Source organism: Podarcis liolepis, assembly GCF_965112155.1.
Source record: "Podarcis liolepis genome assembly, chromosome: 3".
NCBI lineage: Eukaryota > Metazoa > Chordata > Lepidosauria > Squamata > Lacertidae > Podarcis > Podarcis liolepis.
In genome coordinates, this window is record NC_139557.1 from 28,514,623 (window position 1) to 28,540,764 (window position 26,142).

A 26,142-nucleotide genomic window follows, 5' to 3' on the forward strand; every position below is an offset into this window, starting at 1 on the left:
TTAATTCCTCGTTTGGGGGCTCTCTCTAGTTATTCAGCTGCTTACGGACAGTCATTCTGCAAAGATTCCATCAGCCTCAAAGCCGTACAGCAAATCATATTCTCTAATACAAATACTATGTATATAAAACAGAGTAAATAAAAGCTGGCATCAAGGATAAAAAAAAACCCAATAAAGCAAGGGATAAGAAAAATAAGCAATAAAACTAAAGGTAAAAAGAAGACAAGATAAAATAAATAATAAAACTATCCTCAAATCAGGGCATCACCATGACAATTTATAGCTATCTGTGCAAGTACTTTTGCACAGTTTCTTGCCAGGAGACATTTATAAGTCACAAAAAATGTCAGTATTTTACATAAGATTATCTTATTTGGATCTTCAGGGCAATGGTATCCGGAAACTTAAAATGAGGTCCCAAGTACAAAGGACAAAATAAGATGTGATTGTGCAGGATCTTCTATTTCAGCAGTGCCACAAAGACATCTGCACTGAGGAGCTGGAGGAGTCGAGTGATGCTTCGTGGGAGGGGAAATTCTCTCTCTGCACCTGCTCAAGGGCACTTCTGTGTATTCTTACTTCAGATTTCCCAGAAATAAGTCCTAACACTGAGCGCAGGTGTCAGAAACCGTTGCTCAGTGGCAGAGTTCATTCACGGCATCGCCAGCCAGAGCTGGGGAAGACTGCAGCCTGGGACCCAGGAGAGTCACTGCTGGTGGTATTAAAGTAGATGGTCCAACTCGGGTAACAAGTCAGCATCTTCCTTTCCAATGACCCTGACACCAAACCTTCCTCAATAAATTAGCAACAATAAACAACTTGGTGTTTATGTCACAGTACCTCCAAGGGTTCGAGACACTTCACATACATCGCCTATTTGTGATCCTTACAGCAACCCTGTAAGGCAGCGGTTCTCAACCTGTGGGTTGAGATGTTGTTGGACTACAACTCCCATCATCCCTGAGCTCTGGCCTTGCTAGCTAGGGGTGACGGGAGTTGTAGTTCAACAACATCTGGGGACCCACAGGTTGAGAAAGGCTGCTGTAAGGGGAACTTGTAGCCCTCCGTAAGTTTTTGGGGAGTTCCATCATTCCTGGCCAGTCCAACCATGCCTCAATTCCAGCCACCCAATGCTTCCTCTGCCTTAAAAGTGGAGAACATGGTAGGCTCCAGATGTGGCTGGATTATATTTTAAAGAAAATGTATGCCCAAGTTAGTCCTGTACATTAGTTTCAATTGGTCCTCTTGAGAATGATTAACATTGAATGAAACCTTGAGGTACTTTAGGTGGCAACCAGAGGCAGGGCCTTCTTAGTGGAGTACCCCAATTACGGATCTTCCTTCCGAGACACGGCTGGTGCGGACTCAAGCAAGTTTCAGGCACCAGCTGAAGACCCACCCTGTACAGTAAATGCCATTACCTGCCAAACTGCAGATGCAAGGCTCAAAGGCAGAGAGGTAGGTGTGGGAATGCCTCTATCGCATCTTAACGGGTGCTGATTTGATCGCTTCAGTCTGTGGAACTTGCGTTTCCACAAGTGCTACACAATGGCTGACCCGCAGTGTGGCAGCACCTGTACTTTGGACTACAGCTGCTTCATTGTGCTTTATTTTTTAGGTGGTTTTGAGTTTTCAAATATTTCAAAATTTCAAATTTATTTTTAAATGCAATTTTTAACCACAGACGTATTTGCCACCTTAGTCTCTCTCTCTCTCTCTCTCTCTCTCTCTCTCTCTCTCTCTCTCTCTCTTTCTCTCTCTCTCTCTCTTTCTCTCTCTCTCCTGTGAGGAGAAATGGCCAATGAGAGATTTGCCCCATGCAACTTCTTGATTTCATTGCTGGACCTCTTAACCACTGACACCTTTCAGAATTCGTAAAACCCCAAATTGTAACGCAGAGGACTATCAGGTGGGTAGTGGGGAAGAGATTATGATTGCTTCAAGACAAACTCAGCTTATAGTTGGACTCCATGGCGTTTGTGTGGTTACGCCCGAGTTGTAGGATCCAAAGGGCTGCTACTAGCAGTTCTCTTCAAATGCACAAGGCTGCCCTGCATCTTAAGAAAACATGCCCTACAGAAACAAGCCTTCCATTTACAAAATGCCCAGGGTCCCAAGATGTCAAAACAAGACGCCTATGCTTTGTGGCATCGTTCAAGGTACAGCAGCAGCAAGGCCTGACTCATGCTCACATACGGCTCTTAACATAAAAGGGGTTTTGCGCCAGAGAAAAATCCGGACTTTAGAAGACACATTGCATGCTTTTCGTTCAGCTTTCCTAGAGGTTCTAAAGGGCCCTTTCAAGAAAGCCATTTGCACTACATACTGTTCAGAAGGAGCGCTTGAAGAATTATCAGCAGCGGCCAAGACCCTGCTTAAGATTAGCTGCGGAGGAGGGAAGGCAATGCCGGCACTCACAAAGGCAGGAGGCCAAGTTCAGGGAAACTCAATTGCAGCTAACAAGAATCCCATCACTCCATGCAAGTGAAATGTTCATCGGCCTTTCAAGGCAGGAATACACAGTAGCATGGGTACTCCGGATATAACATATCCCCCAAAAAGAGGGTAGGGGGGAAGACCACCCTCCACCAAACCCAACAGTACTGTCCAGCTAATGAATGCCAATAAAATCACTCTCATAAGAATTTTGACACTAATTTTTAACGGGCACTAATTAACGCAACCTTTGCTTGGCTCCAGTGCTGTGCTCTGTGTCAAGGAGGTATCAGCTTGTGTCCAATGTTGTCTTGCCTTTTCTGTGATTTCCTGATACTTTGCAGCAATGTCTCTCTTTTTAATTCTCAAAAGAAAAAGGTTATACAAAATTCTACAAAAAATACATTGCTATCTATATACAATTATAGATCACTGTTGAACGAAATGAGCCATACAGTAAAACCAAAGTAAATAATGTCCAGATTATTAGCCACTTGTCTTTTTGTGTAATGTGTGCACGAGACAACGTAATCCTTGTTGCTGGGTTGTACTTTAGAGCTTCTCAGTGTGGGAAATGAGCAACTTCTACATTGCCATTATACATTGTTCGGTTTCGGTTGTTATTTACATCAGTTGTATATATTACCATAAAAAAATCTGGAGAAAGTTAAGGACATCTAACTTTCGCACATGACCATTCATCATACACACTGCAGCTTGGGGGTAATAATAATAATAATAATAATAATAATAATAATAATTTTATTATTTATACCCCACCCATCTGGTTCCCAAGCTACTCTGGGAGGCTTACAGTATATATAAAAGCATGGTAAAACATCAAACATCAAAAACTTCCCGATACAGGGATGCCTTCTGATGATAGACTAATAGACGTACATATGTGAAACAGCTAATAACCAAACAACCAAGAAAAGAGGCTGTAGCTCAGTGGTCTTCTTCTTCTTTGGCTTGTAGCTGAGAAAGATTGTTTTCCACAAACACGGTTTTAACAGTGAGTCCGTACATGACTGTGGATCCACACATCCTTCCACAGTGGGTACATAGGTTTCTAGGTGGGAGTTGATCATGGTGATGGTTTGCCAAATGTGCCTTCCTCTTAGCACATTTCTCCCTTTCATCCTGAGTTTGAGCATCTTCAAAGCCCATAACACTCTTGGTAAAGGCTGTTCTCCAATTGGAGCGCTCGCAGGCCAGTGTTTCCCAGTTGTTGGTGTTTATACATTTTTAAATATTTGCCTTGAGAGAGCCTTTGAACCTCTTTGATTATCATCTTCCAAAGCAACTATTCTATTCTGAACTTAAAAATGGAGAGCATAGTTGCTTTGGAAGACGATAATCAGGCATGCGCAAAGTCCAACGAAGTTGATGTTGAAGAATAATTGCATCTACTGTACCTTGCATGTGAAGAACCCAAGTCCAAACTCTGGCATCTCCATTACTGAGGTGCAGAGTTTATTATATTTAGAAGGGTTGTTTGCTGCACCTGTTAAAGGACTTCTATTGAAGCTTTAGGGCTGTGAATAGCTCTCACACAATTATAATGATTTCTTAGGCCCAGAACGACTACAATCGGCAAAGCCATGTTTTCTTCCTTTGCCAGACTGCTCAGGTCCGCTTCAGCAGCCTGCCTATAGAGGGAAGCATGCTAATGAATGGTACACTATCAGACTCCCCACCACCACCACCCCAGCCCAGATCAAGTCTTTATTTACAGATTGTTATGTGAAAGAAAGAGAAATTTATGAAAATGATATATAGATGATATCTGACGCTGAGTAAACTAGCAAAAAAAAAATTATAAATCAGAATCAGACAAATGTTGGAAATGCAAAGAGATGGAAGGTACATTCTGCCATATGTGGTGGGCATGTAAATTGGCTAAGGGCTTCTGGAGGATGGTATATTACGAAATGAAAAAAATGTTTAAGCAACAGAATAAGGGATCAAGAGGAATGGGTATTCAAGAAAGATTGGAAAATGTTTGTAGAATATTAGAAGAATCATTGTCAATGGGTTAAAACATTAGCAGATTTAAATTCAGCAGTAAAAAATTATGCTGAGATGAAATGAGAAAAGGAAAAACACAGAGTAATTAGAATATGCAGCAGTAAGGGGTAGTCAAAAGGAACCATGGAAGGGGGGGAGAGGAAGTTGGTGTTTAATTTAACATTCTGCTTTGTATATGTGATTATGAAAAAATCATAAATATATTTATTTAAGTCTTTATCCAAAGTGAGAGCTCAAAAGCATGAAATTACCGGAAATCGTTATAAGCACAGTTACAACTTTTAAAATGTCAAAAGTGTTAGGAAATCTCTTTAAATCTGATGTAAGCATTTGAAAAGTCATCTTGATAAGTAGCCATTCACTTTGTCGGTCCCCATGCACACCACTGCCCTCTAGCAGCCCAAATTTATCTAGCTAGCCATTCTGTAAGGTGAACTAGGACTAGTTCGCCTGCTCCTTCCACTCTCCCCTTCTCACGGGGTTTTTCGTTTATTGCCTGCAATTCCCCTTTGCCTTTTTAAACCCCATTTTCCGTCCATTTTGTGTGCGTGTTCCCCATTTCCACTTCCCAAGCTGATGCTTCCCTGGTCCTGTCATTTCCAATTCACTTCTCGTTCTGTATTTGTCAGTCTCCCTTTTACCTTTCTCTTCTCCTTTGTCTTTTTCTCATTTTCCAGAACTCCTCCGTGTCATTTTCTTCTCACTTCACTGGTTCTCTCCCTGACTAAACCAGCAGGTGGAATGAGAGCAGAAGCAGTGTGCAAATTGATATGGAAAGTTATCTGTGGCTTACAGTTCAGCAGCCTCCTCAGCCGCAGCTTTTCTGCTAATCAGGAGGGACGCTCGTCCCTTCAAGTCCACTTTCTTCACTTTGGGCCACCTCACAAAAGGAACAGATCCGAGCACCGCCTTGGGAGTGTCGCAAGAACTTTCGGCCAAAGCATCTATACTGGCCCATCACTCCCTAGAATAAGGCATATACAACATTTTCATCCGAAACCAAGCTAAATGCTGTGTTTTCTGTAGAGGACCAGGGATGGGCAGCTGTTAGTCTACAGCCAGATCCAGCCCAGAGCAAGGAAGGGGGAAGGGTTCTAACTGCTGTCAGGCCCACTGTCTGAAGGAAGAACTGTGTGGCAGAAGCTGCCCTGGCTCCAGGAACGGATGTTGCCACCAGCTCTGCTCCTAGATTTAATCGGGGATGGGTACTGCCAGAACTGCCACTGACATTGGCTGCAGCTTTCAGAGCTTTTGCTTGAGCTTGCTTTTCCTCCTCCCTCCTCCTCCCTTTTCCTCGTGTGTCTTATCTTTGTGAGTCTGAAGGCAAAAACCGTCTTAAGCCGCGCGATTTCTAGATCTTCTCATGTACAAAAAAAGTAAGGCTGTCATCACACAGCACCCACTGGAGGGTTTGTAGTGCTGTGTCACCATCCTGGGTTTGCAGTGTCAGGGAGGGGAGTGAAAGAGAAGGCAGGCTGCACAGCAGTACAGTGGTACCTCGGGTTAAGAACTTAATTCATTCCGGAGGTCTGTTCTTAATCTGAAACTGTTCTTAACCTGAGGCACCACTTTAGCTAATGGGGCCTCCCGCTGCCGCTGAATGATTTCTGTTCTCATCCTGAAGCAAAGTCCTTAACCTGAGGTACTATTTCTGGATTAGCGGAGTCTGTAACCTGAAGCGTCTGTAACCTGAAGCATTTGTAACCCAAGGTACCACCGCATAGGCTGCAGCATGGGAGTGAGAGGGGAAGGACACTGCCAAAGGAAAGTGGCGGCTTAAATGGATGGAAACTGAGAGATGGAAAACTGTGATTTTGAACTGCATCTCTCTTCTCTCCCCCACCCCCAACACGGTGGGCATGTTCTTCCCTCAGGTGACAGGGTCAACAAATCCTGATGTCGATCTTCCATCACGCCTTCTTCCCTGGCAGGGAGGGGAGTGCAATTTTGGGATCTGCCTCAGGTGCCAAAATGTCATGGGCTGGGCCTGCTCTTCAGCCTAAGTCAAGTGATTTGGCTACCTCAACAAGTCTCCCACCGCCAAGCCACCTTGCTTTCCTTTCAGGACTTCCTTCTTCATGAATCTTCTGTCTTCTTCTTCTGGCCGTCCACCATGAACACCAAGCACCAAACAACATGGGTTGACCTTGACTGACATGCCCGCTGTATACTGAACTTCCAGAGTTAGTTTGTGAACTGACTGGGCTTTCTTTCTTTCTTTCTTTCTTTCTTTCTTTCTTTCTTTCTTTCCTAACCTTATTGTACATACACCTCTCACTGACTACAGTGTTAGGAAGTATAGAGGACTAAAGCAACAACATGAGGTGAGATAAGAACATCCAGGGTCCTCAGCACCACCACTTCAGATCAGAACACACCCATTTTCATTAACCAAAACGTCAGCTTTATTAACAAGCACAAATAAGATAGAAAGGTATGTTCCTCCCTGCATTGTAACACCTTTTGCTTCTGGGTGTGCACACAGCCTCCTAATTAAATGTTTAAGAGCAAAAATAAGTTGTGTTTCTTAGCAAGCACAAAGAAATAGAAGTCCATGGAGTAAACAGAGAAATGTTAAGTTTTAAGCTTTAGCATTTAGGCTTAGTGTTCATTTTAAAGCACACACAAACATGCAGTTTTGGGCAGACTTTGCATCAAGTGCTAAACCTAAGTTAAGTAAATAAATACAACATGGTTCCTTTCCTTTCTATTTCATTTTATGATATTATGCAATACAAACATCACACTATGCTTGTAATTATATGTAATAGGTTTCTTAATGGTGCAGGGGGTGGAAAAGCCTGAAGTGCCAACGCAAAAGCTGAATTCCCTCAATGGCACCCATCTAATAGCTCTCCTCTTTTAATTCCTCATATATGCAATAAACATCTCAAAAGCCAAATGCAAAATATTAGGAGTACTAGGGGTGTGTGCGCATGTTTTAAAAAAGTGAACACTATTCTATTCTTTTCTATCTTTCTTTTGACGGCAAATGACTGTTCCCAATATTTTCAAAGCTGCTTTGCTTCTTGACACTTAGTTTGTTAAATACAAATAGTCCCAAGGCATGGTCTGAAGATGCATTGATGCTGTAGCATTGCTGAAGCTTCACATGCTATGACTGGGTTTGGGAGTCCTGGACAGAACTCCCAGGAGCAGTAGCGCAGTGGTCAGTTTCGAAGTGCAAGGGCTCACAATGTTTGCACCAACAGTCACACCCAAAAGGAGAGCCTGTAGCCATATCCCCCAGGTGAATCCAAAACTGCAGGCAGCTGCATTGACCCATCAAACACCCACATGCTTCCCTAAGATGCAGCAATACACGGTGCCCAGTTTATTAGGATGAACCAACAGTCACAGAATAGTAAGCTGCAAGAGTTGGCATATTAGACTTAAGGAGGCCTTCTTTTTAAGGTGGATGGAATAGATGCACAAAGAATGAAAAAGACCATTAGTGCAGGAACGAGGCAACACCAAACCATGCTTTAGCACACAAAACTATGGTTTGTCGTAATGTCTAAACCAACACCGTCTGGCAAAATGTGGTTCGCCAGTGGCCAAGAAATGAGGATTTGAAATTGGGAGCCTGAAGCTGGTTTGAAAACTAGTTTCATTAAATTGTCATATGATGATACATCTGAACTCATGGTTTGGGATGGTGCTTAACCCTTAGAGGCCACTGTCTGACTTAGCATCCAGAAATTCTCATGGAAGGTATTAGGAGGAAGGAAATTACAGAAAATATACTTTGCCTATAAATCTGGACCAAATAATAATAATAATAATAATAATAATAATAATAATAATAATAATTTTATTATTTATACCCCGCCCATCTGGCTGGCCTTCCCCAGCCACTCTGGGCAGCTTCCCAAGAAATATTAAAATACTGTAATACATCAAACATTAAAAGCTTCCTTAAACAGGGCTGCCTTCAGATGTCTTCTAAAAGTCTGGTAGTTGTTGTTCTCTTTGACATCTGGTGGGAGAGCATTCCACAGGGAGGGTGCCGCTGCCGAGAAGTCCCTCTGCCTTGGTTTAAGAAGCATGGTTTAAGAGTCTAAACTATGGTTAGTGCAACCACAATTTATTTATATCTGAACAAACCCCATGCCATAAGTTCAGCATGCTTCCATTTCACTCAGCATAGGAAGTTGCCTTATCTGTCCATCAAACCCAATACTGTCTAATCTGACTGGCAGCAGCTCTGGCAAAGGTACTGCATTTCATCTGCTTCTTGAGCCTACCATCCATGTGGACAGATGAAGGTGCAGTGATAAACTGGGGTCCAGGCTCTTCGGGATTCTTTGATCATAGGAGGATCCTCAGTCCAGCTTCTTGCCAGCAAATTAGAAAATTAGTTCTATAACCCTATTACCATATCTACCACTAGCATTGTTTTCAATATATGAAGGGTACCTCACTCCTTCCACGTGAGTCCATAGTGAAATTAGCTAAGCCAGATAACTTTTAACAGGTAAAATCAATTCAACAGTGTAAAGCTTAGGTATGTTAAAGTGAAAATAAAACTCACCAACTTTCTTTTTTAAACCCACTATTTCAAAATTCATTTCTTCATTAGCAAAGGTTTATGGCTGAAGCCAAGGAGCGCTCACACCGTCCGCTCACATGAAGCATCAGCCTGATCAGGTATGAAATGGACGTGATACCAACCCTTGAAGGGAAAGCTCCAAGGGCGATGGCTAATCTTTCAGGAAGTGCAGGAATTATTAAAATAGAGGCAGAAAAATACCCACCATGGACCGTATGAATCTGTACTTATTAATTGGTCAAGAATAAAATCCAGCTTTGGGGTGTGTTTTTTTAATGGGCTTTCCCTGTCCACCTCCCTTTTCCCAGGCCCTACAATTTTGTAATATCATTACATACTGGGAACAGCTTACACACATGAAAAATCACATTTCGATCCAGCTGCTGGGTAGAGACAAAGGTTAGGAATAGGCAGGCCCTTTCAACAGAAGCCAAAGCTGTCACTATAGCAACAGCAGGAATTATGGATCCATATTCATCTTCCCCTCCCAAAGCTAGTGGAATTATTTCCTAGGCCTTGTGGCCCCTGCACTTCCTGTTGTGCAATAACTGAAACACGTTAACATAACACAGATCATAGAATCATAGAATCTTATCTAGTCCAAGCCCCTCTAATGCAGGAATCTCAACTAAAGCATCCCTGATGGCCATACAACCTCTGCTTAAAAACCTCCAAGGAAGGAGAGTCCATAACCTCCAGAAGAAGTCCATGGCAGAAGGAGATAGGATCTGCCCATGTGATGCCCACCTGGTGGAAACTCTAGCTCACATGGCCCTTAAATGTAAAATGGATGACGATCTCCGCCAACGATTTCTAGACCATCTATGTATTCCAACATGGAAACCAGAGACAGAGGTTATACGCTTCTTATTACAGGGGAGAGACCAGGAGCTCACCAAAACAGTAGCTAAGTTCCTCTATTTAATTTTTTTTGTTGCTACAGGATCCTGCGCTTGCTGGAGACCCACAGAGATGAAATAGATTGCTCGCCTCTTCTTCCCTTTGGCAAATGGCTGTACTGTTGAAATGGCGACGAGATCGCACTGGCCTATTTATTCTGAATGTTTGTATGTGATGCCAATAAAGGTTTGATGATGATGATGAGTCCATTTCACTGTCAAACAGCTCTTACTGTCAGAAAGTTCTTCCTGGTGTTTAGTCGGAATCTCCTTTCTTGTAACTTGAAGCCAGTAGTTCGAGCCCAACCCTCCAGAGCCAGGAGAAAACATGCTTGCTCCATCTTCCATGTGGGAGCCCTTGACATATTTGAAGAAGGCTATCATATCTGCGGATGGCTCAGCCACACTGACTAAACTAAAGTTTAGTATTAAATGCAAACACAGCCTATGTCTATTTAAGAGACAGAAATGTTTTAAGACACGATTTGGTTCTACCACAAACCTCCACTATGGAAACACTTAAGTGAAACTGAAATAGTCTACTTTGGTGTGAGTGTATTGGCAATATTCCATTTGTTTCCCTAAATATTAAAAAATAATAATGGGTAGATGCTCCCTTTGGGTTCAACTAATTCATATAGGACAACACAGATCATATAAGGAAATTGGATAGCAATAGTCTCTTCATTTGTGTGTGTGTGTGTGTGTGTGTGTGTGTGTGTAATGTCAGCTGCAAAACAAGAAAAACAGTTTTTAAAAAGTGATTTTCATAGCAGTTCTTTTAATTTTCAAATATTTACACTAGAGGGAAAGGGGTTGATATTCCTTTCAAGACACTTATTTGAGAAATGGAGTATTTCCAATTATCAGCCAATATTGAGATAATGAAGCTGAAGAAATGTGAACAGATTTATAACAGTATGTGGTATTTAAGAGCTCTGGGAACTCTGTTAATAACAAGCCGTCCATCATAACTTAACGAGGCAAATAGCCATGGGTCGGCTGAAGACCATTCCACCGCATAGACACTGTCTTCATGTTCTTCGTAGGTAGCTATTATGCTGTCCTGAAGTGGTTCTTTAATCCTGGAATTTAAAAAGAGGAAAAGGAAAAAAAGCAAGTGATTGGAGCAACTCTGAAATATAAAGAGGAATGTGTGAGTGTGTGTGTGTTGTAAAGCTCCTCCTCAATTGTGCAGGTTTAGGGTGGGAGAAGAAGCTAGAGGAACAAATTTAGCAGAAATAATGTCATACTCATAACACCTGAGGGGTCGCTGCAGATGTCTTCACATCAATTTTCCAGTGATGCTACACACACACACGGCCACTCTTAACTACAGAATGATGAGCGTACCTACGAGAGCTAAGATGTTAGCATCTGCCTGTCTTGAGAGGCAATGGAGAGCACCTCCAACCACTGTGTTAGCAGCACCAAGGTATAAGGGTCTGGGCTAGACCAGTGGTGGCCAAACTTTGGGTCTCCAGCTGTTTTTGGACTGCAGTTCCCATCATCCCTGACCACTGGTCCTGTTAGCTAGGGATGATGGGAGTTGTAGTCCAAAACAGCTGGAGGGCCACTTTTGGCCACCACTGGGCTAGACGATAAGGAGTGGTGGGAGGCTCCAGCTGGAACACCCCCAAAAAAATGCCTCAGAAGAGGAAGGCTCAGAGCCAAGGAAGTAGTGGTAGGACACTGAAGGCAGGACAGAGGATTGGGGAGGGGGGCAGAATGGTTGGATGCTGAACAAGCAACAGGCTTGTGTGAGAGAGAGGAAGAGGCAGAAAGCACAGCAGATGTAAGACAGGAAGCTGAGGAAGTGGGGGCTGAGGCTGCAACAGATCACAGGAGCCTGCTGGTCCTACTCAGCTCCCCTTCCCCCTTGTCTCTAAGGACTCGGAGACTTTTGCATGTAGCAGAACGACGAGTCCAGAGGTTGCGGGGGGGGCTCTCCCCATTGGAGTTTAAGACTGCAGGGAAAACAGCTGGACAGGGAGGAGACTTAGGGGAAAGTGAGAGGCACAGATGGTCAATTCTGGCAACTGATTTACTGGGGCAACTTACTTGCCCCGTAAGTTTCTCTGATTGTATTCTATTTCCTTGAATAAAAAATCAACTTTACTGCTCGTCTCTGAGTCTCCATGCTGACCTGCAGCTGAACCAGCCCTGACTTCCCCAGGGCACAAGCCTGGGAGGTGTGTAAGGAGCAAAGAGCTGGCTAACACATTCATTAAGGAAGATCAGCTTTTCTTTCTCACCTTCTCCTCAACCCCCTTCTCTCTCTTTCTGGAAAACGTTGTTTTAAAAAGTTCCCAGGTTGCGTCTCCGAAAGAGCTAAAATACAGGGTATTTTAGTGCTCCTTCCTTCCACAGAAGATGTTCAAAAATGGATGTTGGTACAATAGGTCAATACCAGGTGATGTGAAGTTCACCTGATCTGAACGATTAGTCAAGAGAAAAACTGGAGGGGCTCACTGGCTGCCACACTGGCAAATAACGTTGTTACCCTGAAACGAAGGCTAAGCAATGAATATAGGTATTTTCATTACGAGATGCAGAAAATATGATGAAGAGGATATTGGGATAGAACGTCAAGACTAAGACATTCTCATGAAGCTAACAGTGCAAAATATATTAGGAAGTGGATACTGTATTTTCATTTACTTGGGATGTTATGGAAGTGCCCTCTCAAGCAAAAATGTGGAAGGCAGAGTACGTATGTGGATTTTTAGCACAGAATGCCCAGTTACATATTGCACAGAAGGAATGTGCTGCTTATTATATGATTTGCGCCAAGGGAGTGGGCTCCTGCTCTCAGCCTGTGTGGCCCATTGCTCAGCAACATTATTATTTAATAAATTTATATACTGCCCTACACACACAGGTCTCAGGGCAGTTCGCAGGATAAAATCAGAATATAAAAACACAGAATGCATAAATTTAAATCAGTTTCTGCAACAAAGAGGAGGGATAAAGAGAACCCAAGGCAGCCTTGCAGCTAGTTCGCCTCGAGAATAAAAACAACAAATTCCTGAACATGCAGGACTCTTACCTGATCAGGGTGTCAGAGGGGGAGGAGAGACAGCAGGACTGGGACTGTCCTCCTGCTGGGTAGCAAGGGCAAACTGACTCCTCTGTATTGGAGTCTGCACTCACACGGTGACTCTCAGCCTATCGTAGAATGGCCTCCTTCTTCTGACCCCTGCTTGATCGCTCATACCTCCTGCTTCTAGCAGTGGCGTAGCGTGGGTTGTCAGCACCCGGGGCAAGGCAAGTAATTTGCGCCCCCTAACCCGTGGATTTTGCGCCCCCTAACCCGTGGAGTGCGGCCCCCCAGATGTTGCGCCCGGTGTGGCCGGCCCAGCCTACACCCCCCACGCTACGCCACTGTAGCACACAACACCATCCCTAATCCTGCAACTGCAAAAAGTTCTGCAACACAGCACAACAGACCGTGCAAAAGGATCGTTGTTGATGCTTTTATTAAAAAAATGTAAACAACAGCCATCTTTATTTACACTATGAGCTAACTGTCTGAGATGGGTAAAACCAATCCCAAAGGGCCCTTACAAACAGTAGATTATGCTACATTTTCCTTGTTTAAATCCACAATGTTTTGGTTTTTTTAAATGCACTCTACCTCCCCACCCTTATACCCTTTCCACCCAAGACGTACACCTGATGCCTTTGTCACACATTACATGCACCCAACCCCTTCCCTGCAGTCAGCTAGATTTCCCTCGCAATAAACGTGGGTGGGTAGGTACCGGAGAAGGGAAACCTGAAAAGTGGCTGCTTTCCTGCATTCTGCCTCAGGGTCTTACTGCCCACCCTGCTCTGTTTCGTTGCTGTGTTTGCTCAAACGGAACAAAGAGCAGGGAAAGCCCCTCCCCTCCAGGAAGAGAGAGAGAGAGAGAGAGAGGCGCCCTCCACGAGTTGTCGAGCTTGGGCAACGGCTGCGTCGCCGACGGCGAGGCGCTAAGGCGCTGGCTCCCGAGGCTGCAGCGCTTAGCCAGGCGCTGCGCTTGCATGCCTGGCCGCGCCCAGCTCGCCTCAGCGCAGCGGAAAACAGAAGCAGTGGCGGAGACGACGACCCCCCACCCCAACCAAGCCTTGATTGCTTGTCCCTTCCCTCTGGACTCGCGCCCCCCCCCCAGGTGTTGCGCCCGGTGCGGCTGGCACCCCTGGCACCCCCCACGCTACGCCACTGGCTTCTAGCACTTTCCACCTTATCCCTTCCCCATACTGCTCTCCAGTGTCCCAACACCACCATCCAGGGTCTAAGTCATCTTCTGTGTCATGCCGGGAGGTGGGGCTAGGGCTCTAGGGCAGAGGGTGCCCACCTCATCCAGCCAGCCAGTCCCTGACATAACTCAAGGTCCTGTTTGTGCTGCTGGAAGGCGTTAGGAGGTACAACAGCAAAGTTGCAAACGGAAGGTTAAAACTGAAATCGCATCCCTGTTGCTGAATGGCAATGCTAGAACACTGATGCTTCGCTGTGGTTTCTGATGCTTGGCATCAAGAACCAAATAAAATAATCCGAGTGTAGTAGCTATGCAGCAGAACAAGGAGCAGCATGGATGTTAAGTATGCACGTGAGAGAAAATCAGTTATGCTTTTTTTTTTTTAAAAAAAAATACTTTTTCTTTTCTTTTCCTGGAGGCTACGTCTATTTAGTCTTCTCCCACACACCATTTCCAGATCTGCTCTTCAGCAGACGCACCTGGCTGACGTGAAAAGTTGGTCATGTCCCCAGACGGCTATGTGCCTCGCGCGGTGCTCACCCACTTATCTCAGACTCCATTATCCCAGAGACTTCAGACGTCTCCGAATAAGCAAGGGAGCAATGAATGGCACACGCCCCTATCAGGGGACATGGCCGACTTTCAGTTAACCAGGAGCTCGGGTTAACCTGGAGTTCGATAAACAGGCAACAAAGGAAGCTGCTGGCTCGCCCCCCACTTCCTTCAGGCCATGGACATGCATGTTCAGACTCCAATTGGATGCACAAATGTTTTGTGTAACAATTAAACAATTAAGTGGTGAAGAGATGTATGCTAAAGAATGATATACCGCCTTAGCAGAGAGATCACGGTTGTGCATTATCTGCTCCACTCGGCTATTTATAGTCCTCTCAAATTGTTCTGTCTTTTGCTGAATTTCCCTTTGGGGATTAAAGTATGCTGGTAGCAGGCAGAATGGAGAAGAAGCCTCTCCCCGCCCCCTTCTTTCTTTCTTTTTTTCAAGTGAAGACCACACAAGACTGCACTTCAGGAGGACACAAAGGGCTTATTTTCTGCCAAATGTTGCCTAAGCTTCAGAACCTCGCTGCTGATGGAACAGAGTGGCAACCTATGATTTTTCTCTTGGCGGAACGATAATGGCATGCAAATAAGCCTGACGAAAAGTTTATTTAAGAAGCCGCAAAACTGGGACAGGGCAATCAGATTTTCCCCTTCTGGCACCGCAATGCATAACACCTTTAAGGTGTTAAAACCCTAAACAGACTCGGCACAGTATACCTGAAGGAGCATCTCTAACTCCATCGTTCTGCCTGGACGCTGAGGTCCAGCGCCGAGGACCTTCTGGCGGTTCCCTCATTGCAAGAAGCAAAGCTACAGGGAACCAGGTAGAGGGCCTTCTCGGTAGTGGTGCCCGCCCTGTGGAATGCCCTCCCATCAGATGTCAAAGAGATAAACAACTACCTGACATTCAGAAGACATCTGAAGGCAGCCCAGTTCAGGGAAGTTTTTAATGTGTGACATTTTAATGTATTTTTTAATCTTTGTTGGAAGCCACCCAGAGTGGCTGAGGAAACCCAGCCAGATGGGCGGGGTACAAATAAATTATTATTATTATTATTAGGCAGTAATATGCTACTTGAATGACAAGCCCGAGGAAGCTCTACCAGCCTAGCCAGGAATTGCATCTGGATCCCACCCTCTCTTGGCCCGCAGGTGACCATGGTGGGTGGTGGTAGGTAGGCTCAAGATTTCATACCAACAGTAGACAAAGTTTTATATATATGAGGGGCTATCTAGAGATGGTGGGAAGGTTGCGAGGGGCCACTGGGAGGAAGAGGAAATTGCCAAAAATTACTTCCCTATCATTTCTGCTGACAGAAGTCTTACTCGCTGCTAAGCAAGACCATTAGATACAAACCCACAGCTAATGTTCAGTGGAGGATAAGGCCTTGTCTATTTCTTTCTTTAAAGAAAACAACAACCAAAAAACCAACAACAATGAAGCCAGTAGTCAAATATTGGAATACATATTTTACCTCACCTTTTCATCCATGAAAATCCTCAATAAGGTCATCTATCATATGTCAACTCAGTTTACCTCTGTAAACTAATCAAAAAACAACACTTCAAACTATTCAGGCTTTATTCATAAGCAGATGTACTGAGCCCTGGATAATTTCAGTTGCCTTTCAATATCTTTTTCAACTTTTTTTAAAAGATAAATGACCATAAATGTGCACTGTATTCTATACTGTATGTGCCCATATGAGAGATTTATAAAACATTACAATGCTTGCTCACTGCTGGAGGGTAGTTTCTTTAAGAAAAAATACACACACCTTGAAATGAGATAAACTGTGTTTTTCTGATTCTGCCATGCAAGTCATTGTAGAAAAAAATATATTTGGAAACCAACATTTATACTGTTCTCTCAATAGGCAAGGATGATTTGACAGTTTCCTGAAGGATATTATATGAGTGCACACAAATAGCATATTAAAATATTCCTCAAGTTAAAATATTTATCATATTTATTTTATAGGAGTTACTCTGCAGTTGTAAGTGTTTGCAACATGAGTTCTGCAATGCTTCAAAGACTGTTTTCAGATTATGACCAGATGCAGACTGCATGGCTGCGCCATCAAAAAACTTTTTGCTCCCTGCTCTTGCTGTTTATCATCTAGCCCGATGAAGAGTCCTGAAGAACTCAGAAGTTTGCACATTGTTTTCTAACATACTGTTTGGCCTATTAAAGTCTAAATATGGATTTTGGAATGAATTGCTGAATTTGCTAAGCACTAGTATCCAGATCTGAACCGAATGAGAATTAATAAACAACAACAGCATACCAATAAACAGGGACATAATTCACATTTAAATAATGTTAAACTCCTTTAGTGCAACCTCGTCTCATACGGCACACAAATAAGAGCGGCATTTCATATGCAATTCTTGATCCAGGTAAAGTTTTAGAACTATGCCTAAACAGAGGAGCAGTTGGCAAAACACGCTGTCTGCAAGCAATCGAGGGAGAGAAATTCCTGTCCTTACCAGAAACAAACAAGAGGTGTCTCAGTTGGTCCATGCAAGTGTACTGTTGCTGATTGGCTGGCCCTGAATGTCAGTTGGGGTGTCTAACCAATCAGGAACCACATCCTGCATAACACTGACTGAGACACCTGCCTACACTGCCATCTCCTGTTGGTTTCTGTTAAGGACAGGAATCCACTTCCTCCCACAATTGCAAGATAGTAGTGGCCAGCAGTTTCAGCTGGAAAACTGCCTAACTAGCCATTACTGTCATGTTAATCATGTTTTCCTGTTTATACTATATTCTGCTTATATGATCCTGTTATAACTCTAAGCCTAGACTATGTTATTTTTTAATTTAAAAAATGTTAATAAAAGCTGGATTCTGCAACCTGCATAAGTTATTCAAGTTAAGCATATCTGTATATTTGTATATCTGTATATCTGAAGGAGCGTCTCCACATCCATTGTTCTACCCGGACACTGAAGTCCAGCACCGAGGGCCTTCTGGTGGTTCCCTCACTGCGAGGAGCCAAGTTACAGGGAACCAGGCCTTCTCGGTAGTGGCACCTGCCCTGTGGAACGCCCTCCCACCAGATGTCAAAGAGAACAACAACTACCAGACTTTTAGAAGACATCTGAAGGCAGCCCTGTTTAGGGAAGCTTTTAATGTTTGATGCATTACTGTATTTTAATATTTTGTTGGAAGCTACTCAGAGTGGCTGGGGAAGCCCAGTCAGATGGGCGGGGTATATATAAATTTATTATTATTATTATTATTATTATTATTATTATTATTATTATTATTATTATTATTTCATTCTGCTTCTGGTAATATTGGGAAGGGGGAAAGAACTACAGTATTGCTACCACCCACACTTCAGGGTCCTGGATTTCACAGTGTATTAAGGTCTAGAAACTTGTTTCATTTTTTTTTAAAACCAGCTTGAGGTTCTCAGCATACTGAATCCCGTGGTAAGTATAGAAGTGTGTGTGTTTCCTGCATGGAATCGGACACTATGTGAATAAAGGAAGTGCTAGTGTGTTTCTATGGAGATTCTTTATCGCAGAAATAATGAAGATCTTTTGGGGGAGAACTGGCCTTCTCAACCATGGGAGTCACAACTTCATTCTCTCTGTGTCTAATCTCCTTTCACAGAGTTGTTACGAGGATAAAATGTAGCAAAACCCACAAATGCTCTTATCTACGTTGAGAAGATGCTGAACTGCATTGCTAGATTGCCTAGAAAGCTAATGTAAACTGGGTGCTTGACTACACCAGAGAACTGAACAGCTGTGGCTCTTGCATTTGTAGAGCAAGTATTTAAACTGGATCATTTAACAAGCGGTTCATTGCCACGTACGAGGCCCATGCAACTCCCAAAAAAGTTACGCCAAACAAAACCTTCAGGCAGTAACCTGAAGAATCATCTCTTTCCAGCTTCTGAAGAAGTTAAGATTTTCAATTTAATCCATAAAAGGCATGAACATCGGAATATTCAAATTAAACCCATGTCAAATCACATCCTAGTCCTAATTCTAATTTGATCTCAGCACTACAATATACTATATGTTGACATTTAAGTCAGTCCTATTCTGAAAAGGCTTGCAGGGAAGACCTTTTATTCCATTAAATGCAACAAAATGTCACAATGAAAAGCGGTCCGGTTCAGTTTTCTGGTTGTTTTCCTGGGTTCGGCCCTGAACCTGGATGTCCAGGTTTTGGTTGTGTTCAGGAATGCATTGGCAGAGCTAAACTTAGTGCACCAACTTTGCCTGTTCCTGGAGATGCCAGATTTGGCCATGGCATCCCATGTCCCACTTATATGTCATTTAGACTGCCATAATACACTTCACTCGGAGCTACCTTTAGGGACTGCCTGGAAACTGCAACTGGTTCGTATTGCTGCAGCCAGACTGTGGACAATACTGGTGATAGGAAACTTGTGATTCCCATGTTAAAAACCTTCGCTGGCTGACTGTCTGCTTCTGGGCACAATTCAAAGAGCTGGTTAGGATGTTCAAAGCCCAACACAACTTAAAACCCATGGATAATGGATTTTGGGGTATAACATTGAGTATGATGCCTGGGTAAAACTGTGGAATGAGAGTATAAAATTTACAGCATGTACCACCTTAAGAGAGAATATAATGAAAATGTTGTATCGCTGGTATTTGACACCTGTTAAACTGGTGAGAATGTACAGGATGAGTAGTAAGACACGTTGGAAATGCACAGATAAAGATGGGGATTTTTATCATATGTGGTGGACATGTGAGAAAATGAAACAGTTTTGGGAACAGATTTATAACGAATTGAAAAAGATATTTAAATACACTTTCCTGAAAAAGCCGGAAGCTTTCTTGCTAGGCTTGATGGGAGAGGAAATAGAAAAAGCAGCTCAAAGGTTATTTATTTATGTATGCTATGACTGCTGCCAGAACTTTGTTAGACCAAAAATGGAAAGTACCAGAATTACCAACAATAGAAGAGTGGCAGACAAAGATGGTTGATTATGCAGAACTAGCAAAATTGACCTGTAGAATCCGAAATCAGGAAGAAGCAAAATTCCAAAAAGATTGGAATAAATTTATGGAGTACATAAATAATAACTGTAGAAATCTGAAGACTCTGGCAGGACTGAAATAAATATTACGATGTAGATAGGATTGGATACAATAAGAAACTGTGGAAAAGTAACTGACGTAAGAAAACCTCTTAAAGGGAGGGAAGGAAGTCAATGCTCAGCAGAGTGTGGGGAAAGAATGTGGGTAAATGATTGTTGAATTTTACTGTATTTTGTTTGTTTGTATTAAATGAAACACCAATAAAAAACATTTTTTTAAAAGAAGCCCAACACAACTTGGGGACAGAGTATTTGAAACATACGAACCCACCGAGTTTTAAAAATAATTGGGGAATGCTTTTTGCGTGTGTCTTGCCAATACCTGGAGTGCAGTTGGCAGGCAATCAAGAGAGGATTTTTTAAAATCAGCTACTCCAGGCTCCAGGGTGTCTTCCTAAAGGAGGTCCATCTCGCCTCTTCTCTGGTGACCAAATAAACAAAACATGTTTATTTGATAGATCATGAATTGCCTTATTTTATGTCTTCGGAATTACATATTTTACTGTTGCTAAACAAAATTTGGAGGAACAGTGGGCTATGAATGCCACAAATAACTAACTCTTCCATCAATGAATGGCTTAAAATCTGGGAGGGGCTGCAAAGCTCCTGGAGAACAGACTAAAAGATAAAAGATAAGAACTAGCTCCATCAGCTGGAGCTAGAATGGCTACAAGGAGGCAGCCAACATGAAAAGATGTTAAATGTCACCGCAGCAAAGATGATCCAAAGGTTCAAGAAGAAAAGATGACTGCCTAGGAAGCTGCGCTTCTGAGAAAAAGTTAGCGCTTAAGGGTGGATAATGAACCAAGCGTGTCAAAAATGCGATGCTGCAGCACAAAAGGCCAATGCTATTCTATTTGTGCTGCTATGACAGAAGCGTTGCTTCCCAAGGCTGATAACATTGCTCCGCTTATCGCTAGTTAAGCATCATCTGAAGTACTGCAGTTTGGAGGAGAGCGGCAGTTCAAGGAGGTGGTTGACAATTTGGAAAGGATTCGCAGGGAAACCACAAGGATGACAACGGGTCTGTGGAAGGTAAACGACATGAAGAAAGTCTAAAGAAACAGGTTTAGGATAGTGAGCAAGAAGGAGGTGGTGGATGCAGCAGTAGATTTCCATTATTTAAAAGCTTATGAGAAATGAGAGGAGAACAATTGTTTACCATATCCATGGGTGAACAGGAGAGAAGTGGGGTGTTTAAAAATGGTAAGAGATGGGGGGGGGGAGTACTATTTTATAAAAAATGTTCACATAAGCAACAAGCTGGGAGATGCACAAGCCTCCTTCATGCATTCAAAATAATTTGTGTGGGCACAAAGTGCATGCTCCACCCCCATGTGGGTGGCACTGTGGTCTAAACCACTGAGCCTCTTGGGCTCGGAAGGTTGGCGGTTCGAATCCACACAACAGGGTGAGCTCCCGTTGCTCTGTCCCAGCTTCCTCCATCCTAGCAGTTCAAAAGCACACCAGTGCGAGTAGATAAATAGGCACCGCTGTGGCAGGAAGCTAAACAATGTTTCTGTGCACTCTGGCACTCGTCAACGGTGACCCGTTGTGCCAGAAGCAGTTTGGTCATGCTGCCCACATGACCTGGAAAGCTGTCTGTGGACAAATGCCGGCTCCCTTGGCCTGAAAAGCGAGTTGAGTGCCGTACCCCATAGTCGCCTTTGACTGGACTTAACCAACCAGTGGTCCTTTACTCTTTCTTTCTTTTTAACCTCCACTCCCAACATCCCCATCTACTCTGCCCCCAGCCTTTCCATGCTGTGGGGGAAAGGTCTGAAGGGAGGGTTGGCATGTGTGTGGCCAAACATGCTTAGAAGCCACCCATGATGAGGAAGGCTGTATTATCAGCCAAATGCAGTTGGAAATCCTCTTCAGACTTTCTTGCTCAGATAGAAAGGTGGGGATGGAGTGGGTGCACCACTGGAAACTGGGGGAGGGGGTCACACACATGTCCCCCTACGCATTTTACATCTGCACATATTCTTTTGAAGAGATTAAGACGTCTATCGTTTTTATAGAACTGGGAGGAAACTATTAAATAGCTTAGAATGAAGCTTCTCCAAACAAACATTGTGTTTTGCTAATATTGTGTAGTTGCTAATAATAAAGTCAGGAAGTGATACTCTCCATAAGTTGATTACACACACACACACACACACACACACACACACACACAAACACACTTGGGGTGCATTAGTGACTTAAAATGGGAAATAGTCATGAAGTAAAAGCTTCTGCAGGCACAATCTGCTGGTGCCCTTCTCCAGTTCTAAACATGCACACCCATGCTACCCGAAAATCCCAGGAGTCCTCAGAGCAGTGCAAAAGGAAGCATCAGAAGCCCACTGAAATATTTTTGTGTGGTTTTAATGTTGGTGCCAGTTTTTCAAGAGGCCACCAGTATTTTAGCTGGCGCGGAAATATAATTTCCTCTTCTCCTGAAATGCCCATCCAACCCATGTCACAAAGAAACAGTTCCATGAAAAATGAAAAACCTTTCCCCCTTCTGTGTAATATGCAGGCCCATGGAAGCCATTGGCCTCCTTTTGACTTCCATGGGCTTTAGATCCAAGCCAGTGCTACCATATAACTTCAGAATGTGTGTTTCGGGGGGAAAGGAATAAACCTCAAGAAAAGTGCCCGTCCACAACCGTATGAAAGCTAATGAATTCAGAGGTTGAGCTACTTACCGTTTAGGTGTGTACACAAAAACCCTACAATCAGTAAAGAACATTTCATCAAACTAAGTGAGCGCTAGACCTCACACAAAATGTTATGTCTGTTAATTAAGAGCAAAGTATTTTCTTACTTGTCCTCCTGGTGGTCTTCCTGGTCGCTAAGTTCATCATCATCGACCAGGTGCCCAAAAGGTTCAGAAGAAATGGATACCATGTTGGAAAGGATGACTCTGCTGTCACTGCTGCCTGTCAGCACTAATTGGTCATGGGAATGATTGTAGCGGACATTCCAGACCCTGAAAACATCAACCCCACCACAGAATCAACCAGTTGAACCACTACCTAAAGGACGCAGATAAAAGCATGTTGTACAGCTTTCAAAATGACAAGTCAGTTTCCATCGATGGATTGCTGAAATCTATTACCTGCTATCAAACAAGTCTATATATTGAAGGCTGTGGACAGTATACCAACTTTTCTACTCTACAAATAGAAGGAACCTCTGTGTTTGGAAGGAGAATTGTGCTTACGGTGTAAAAATATTGGCTATTGTCCAATGCAACCGAAAAACATGTATGGGATGTTTCAGTCATGGGGTGAAAGACATATAGTGAGTTTTGAACAGCAACAATAAAATGCCACTGATATTGCCTCTCTAATAAAGTGCTTGGGAACCGTGTTGAGAATCAGAGGCGCAGGTTGCAAGGATGAGATAGTGGCAATCCCCCAGACTCCAACTCCCATCAGCCCCAGCGAGCATGGCCAAAGTTTAGGGGTGATGGGAGTTGGAGTCCAGCAATATCTGAGGGCCACAGGTTTCCTATCTCTGTACTTGAGCATCAGTAAGCTGAATACACTGGCTGTGCTAATCCGAGAAGTGCAACTCCAGCTTGTAGTACAATGTCAGCCCAGTTGCTTGTCCCAAAACCACTGGACTGGATCCAGAGATCTGTGAGAGATCTGGAATGCTCCTGCTGGCGACAAGGGGAGTGGATATCAGCAAGTCATCTCTCCTACCTCCCTTCCTCCCCATACTGTGAATGGAAGACCCTATTGGATCAAATCCTTTCCCAAAATAGAGTAACTCCTTTTGTTCATGGAAGGGCTGCACATTTCAGTCCAATGTAACTCTCTGCTCCTACCAGCCTAGAGAAATAAACACACGTTGTTCTTTTTCCTGGGCCGGATAGCATTGCTGCCTTTCCTGATGTATTGGGTAAGCACAGCAATAGCTCTACAATGTTATTTCTGTCTGGGACTGGGCAACTGGGCATTAATGCACTGCAGTTGCCCTGGAGGCAATTAGCAAAAGCAATTCACGTCAATACCTGGATGAAGCCTAGGAGGGGGATTAACAAAAGCCTTATCTTTTGCTCCTACTTTTAAAAACTTTTTATTTCATTTTGCAAGGCCAGTTCTTTACAGAGCCGACCAACAAGTTGTAAGGAGGGGGAGACCCAAAAGCCCAAATCCTGCAATGGAAGTTTTTGCTTATTGTTTAAATACAGCATGCAGATATTACGAAGACAAAGCATTCCCCCATAAGCAAAACATGGATTATTTATTAATGTGATAAACTGAGCCCAAAATTACCCCAAATCTGTGCTGGGTATGGTTAAAATAGTCCATAAGACAAAGGGAGGATTAATGCTATTAACTGAGCTCTCGAATATCATGTTAATACCAAATGTCTCCAGATTTTCTGTTGTTCTAATGGCTTAATAATCTCCTCAGTAAATAAAGATGTTTCCACAAAGTTGCCTCTTCGATGCCAGTGCTGAAGTCGCTTCAGGGCCCAGAATTATTTTGCCGCAGACGCTGCCACCCTAAAATCTATGAAATCTGAACAGCACTCTGTCTCTTGGCTATATAGAAATCTTTCTACATTAATCTTCAACAAAAGGGAATCATTAATCTCTGCTGTAGAAACACATTAAAACTATTTTACAGTAAGGACAATACCTTCCTAGAAAACAAATCAACATTTGCTAGCTTTTAAAATATTAAAAATATCTGTATTCTGCTTAGAGGAAAGAAAGAAAAAAATTATCTGCAGCACCAGCTGAACTTGTTTGCATGGTTTTCAGAAAAGAACAATTAGCAGATTCAATTTGATAAATCCTTCACCCAAATAAATTCACTTTACCAGTGGGAATGCTCTTCCAGTGTCTTCACTGGCTCACTGACGTTTCTGGTGTCCCAGAATTTCACCTTGCAGTCATCTCCGCAGCTAGCCAGATAGTACTGTTTGTTGGGATTAAAATCTAGGTCCCTCACCAGCTGTCCATGAGCATTTTCTATACAATATATTTGACTGCAGGAGGAAAGGGGTGGAAAGAAAAAAAGAGGCACATCAAGAAAAGGCAAATAGCGAAGCCCAGCCACAGTGCTAATAGAAAACAAGGGGCATGTTTGCACTGCAAATTAATTTGCTTCAATTTAGGACAACAGCAACTTGCTGCGTTTGCTTTGGTGCCAAGTGCTGGCATATCAGCTCTGCTCTTTTGAAATTACTTCTGGGGTTAGAACGGTATGTCTGTGAATAGCCAGGTTATTCTGGGGCAAGTAGACCGGATTTAGGGCATCACAGCACATGTACAGATAGTTACAGTGGTGCTTCAGTCACTCATACTCATTCTCATTCTCTCTCTCTCTCTCTCTCTCTCTCACACACACACACACACCCACACACACCCACACACACCCACAACCAGCGTCACCTCCAATGCCACACAGGCAGCTGGTGCTGGGAAACATCTGCCTTGTCGTTAGAATCAAGCCACCATCTTGTCCTCTAACACATCAGCAGCATCGCTGAGATTCATACCAGTGCCAAAGCCCACCTTCCACATAAGAAAATTTGGGGTGCTCTAGTGAGCTCACAAATCACCACTCACATATGATAAAAGGCAGAGGTGTACCACAGTGAATTTAAGGCAGAACAGGGACTGCATACAGCTACCTCTTACAGGCACGGACTCTAAATAAGCATATTGTTCAATAATAACTTTACCATCAGCTTGGTTATGTCTTTTCCCCTCAACTTCCAGCTCTTGGAATATGTGCCATCAAAGAGCATGTGGCCAGATACAAACAACTGCTGTGCACATTTCTTAAGTTTTGCAGGCAATATATTCCAAACGAACGTGAAAAAATGTATATTGTAGACCGCATTGCCTACTATTGTCCGGTCATGAGACCATCTGCTTAAAACAGTGCCACCATATTTTCTTCTCTGAAATTCATTCATCTATTTGTGTATTTGCATATTTATACATTTATATTCCCCTTCATTGGGTAATACCAGGGAAGTTCACAACAATGCATATTAAAATGCAACGAAACATAAAAATCACCGCAGAAAGAGTGATTCTACTAAAAGCTCAGCATGAATAAACAGCAAATTCCTGGGTGAATAAAATGGTCTCTAAGCAGCGGTCAAAAAACTTGATCAAGTCAGGGCTTGCTTCATTTTGGAGGGAAGAGGGTTCCACAAACTGGGTGCCACAACAGATAAGGCCCTCCCCCCATACGTTGCAAGATGAATCTCAGCAGGCTGTGGCACAACCATACGGTTCCCATCTGGAAATCTCAGCATATGACCAGGTGTATAACATGGGGAAAGGGATAAGGGCATTTTGT

The 26,142-nt window shown here is 43.3% G+C and overlaps 2 protein-coding genes across 5 annotated transcripts in view; one reads left to right on the top strand and one right to left on the bottom strand.

The window, feature by feature from the left end:
* The window catches only part of TRAPPC12 (trafficking protein particle complex subunit 12), a 208,379-nt gene that overhangs the window by 86,201 nt on the left and 96,036 nt on the right, over positions 1-26,142 (top strand). The gene's annotated exons all lie outside the window — the stretch shown is intronic.
* EIPR1 (EARP complex and GARP complex interacting protein 1) overlaps positions 10,680-26,142 on the bottom strand; it is a 59,809-nt gene continuing 44,346 nt past the window's right edge. Inside the window, exons 7-11 of one of the 4 annotated variants that reach the window (XR_014524094.1) lie at positions 24,647-24,814; positions 22,632-22,796; positions 22,513-22,536; positions 16,201-16,266; positions 10,875-11,003 (exon numbers count right to left, since the gene is read on the bottom strand). Coding sequence is in view for 2 of the 4 variants with exons in the window: in XM_083495682.1 (XP_083351808.1) it covers positions 10,829-11,003; positions 22,513-22,536; positions 22,632-22,796; positions 24,647-24,814 (532 nt within the window). In the remaining 2 variants the exon portion in view is untranslated. Of the gene's footprint in view, positions 11,004-16,200; positions 16,267-22,512; positions 22,537-22,631; positions 22,797-24,646; positions 24,815-26,142 lie in introns of all 4 variants that reach the window. The other 3 variants (XM_083495682.1, XR_014524093.1, XM_083495683.1) reach the window with 3 other exon arrangements.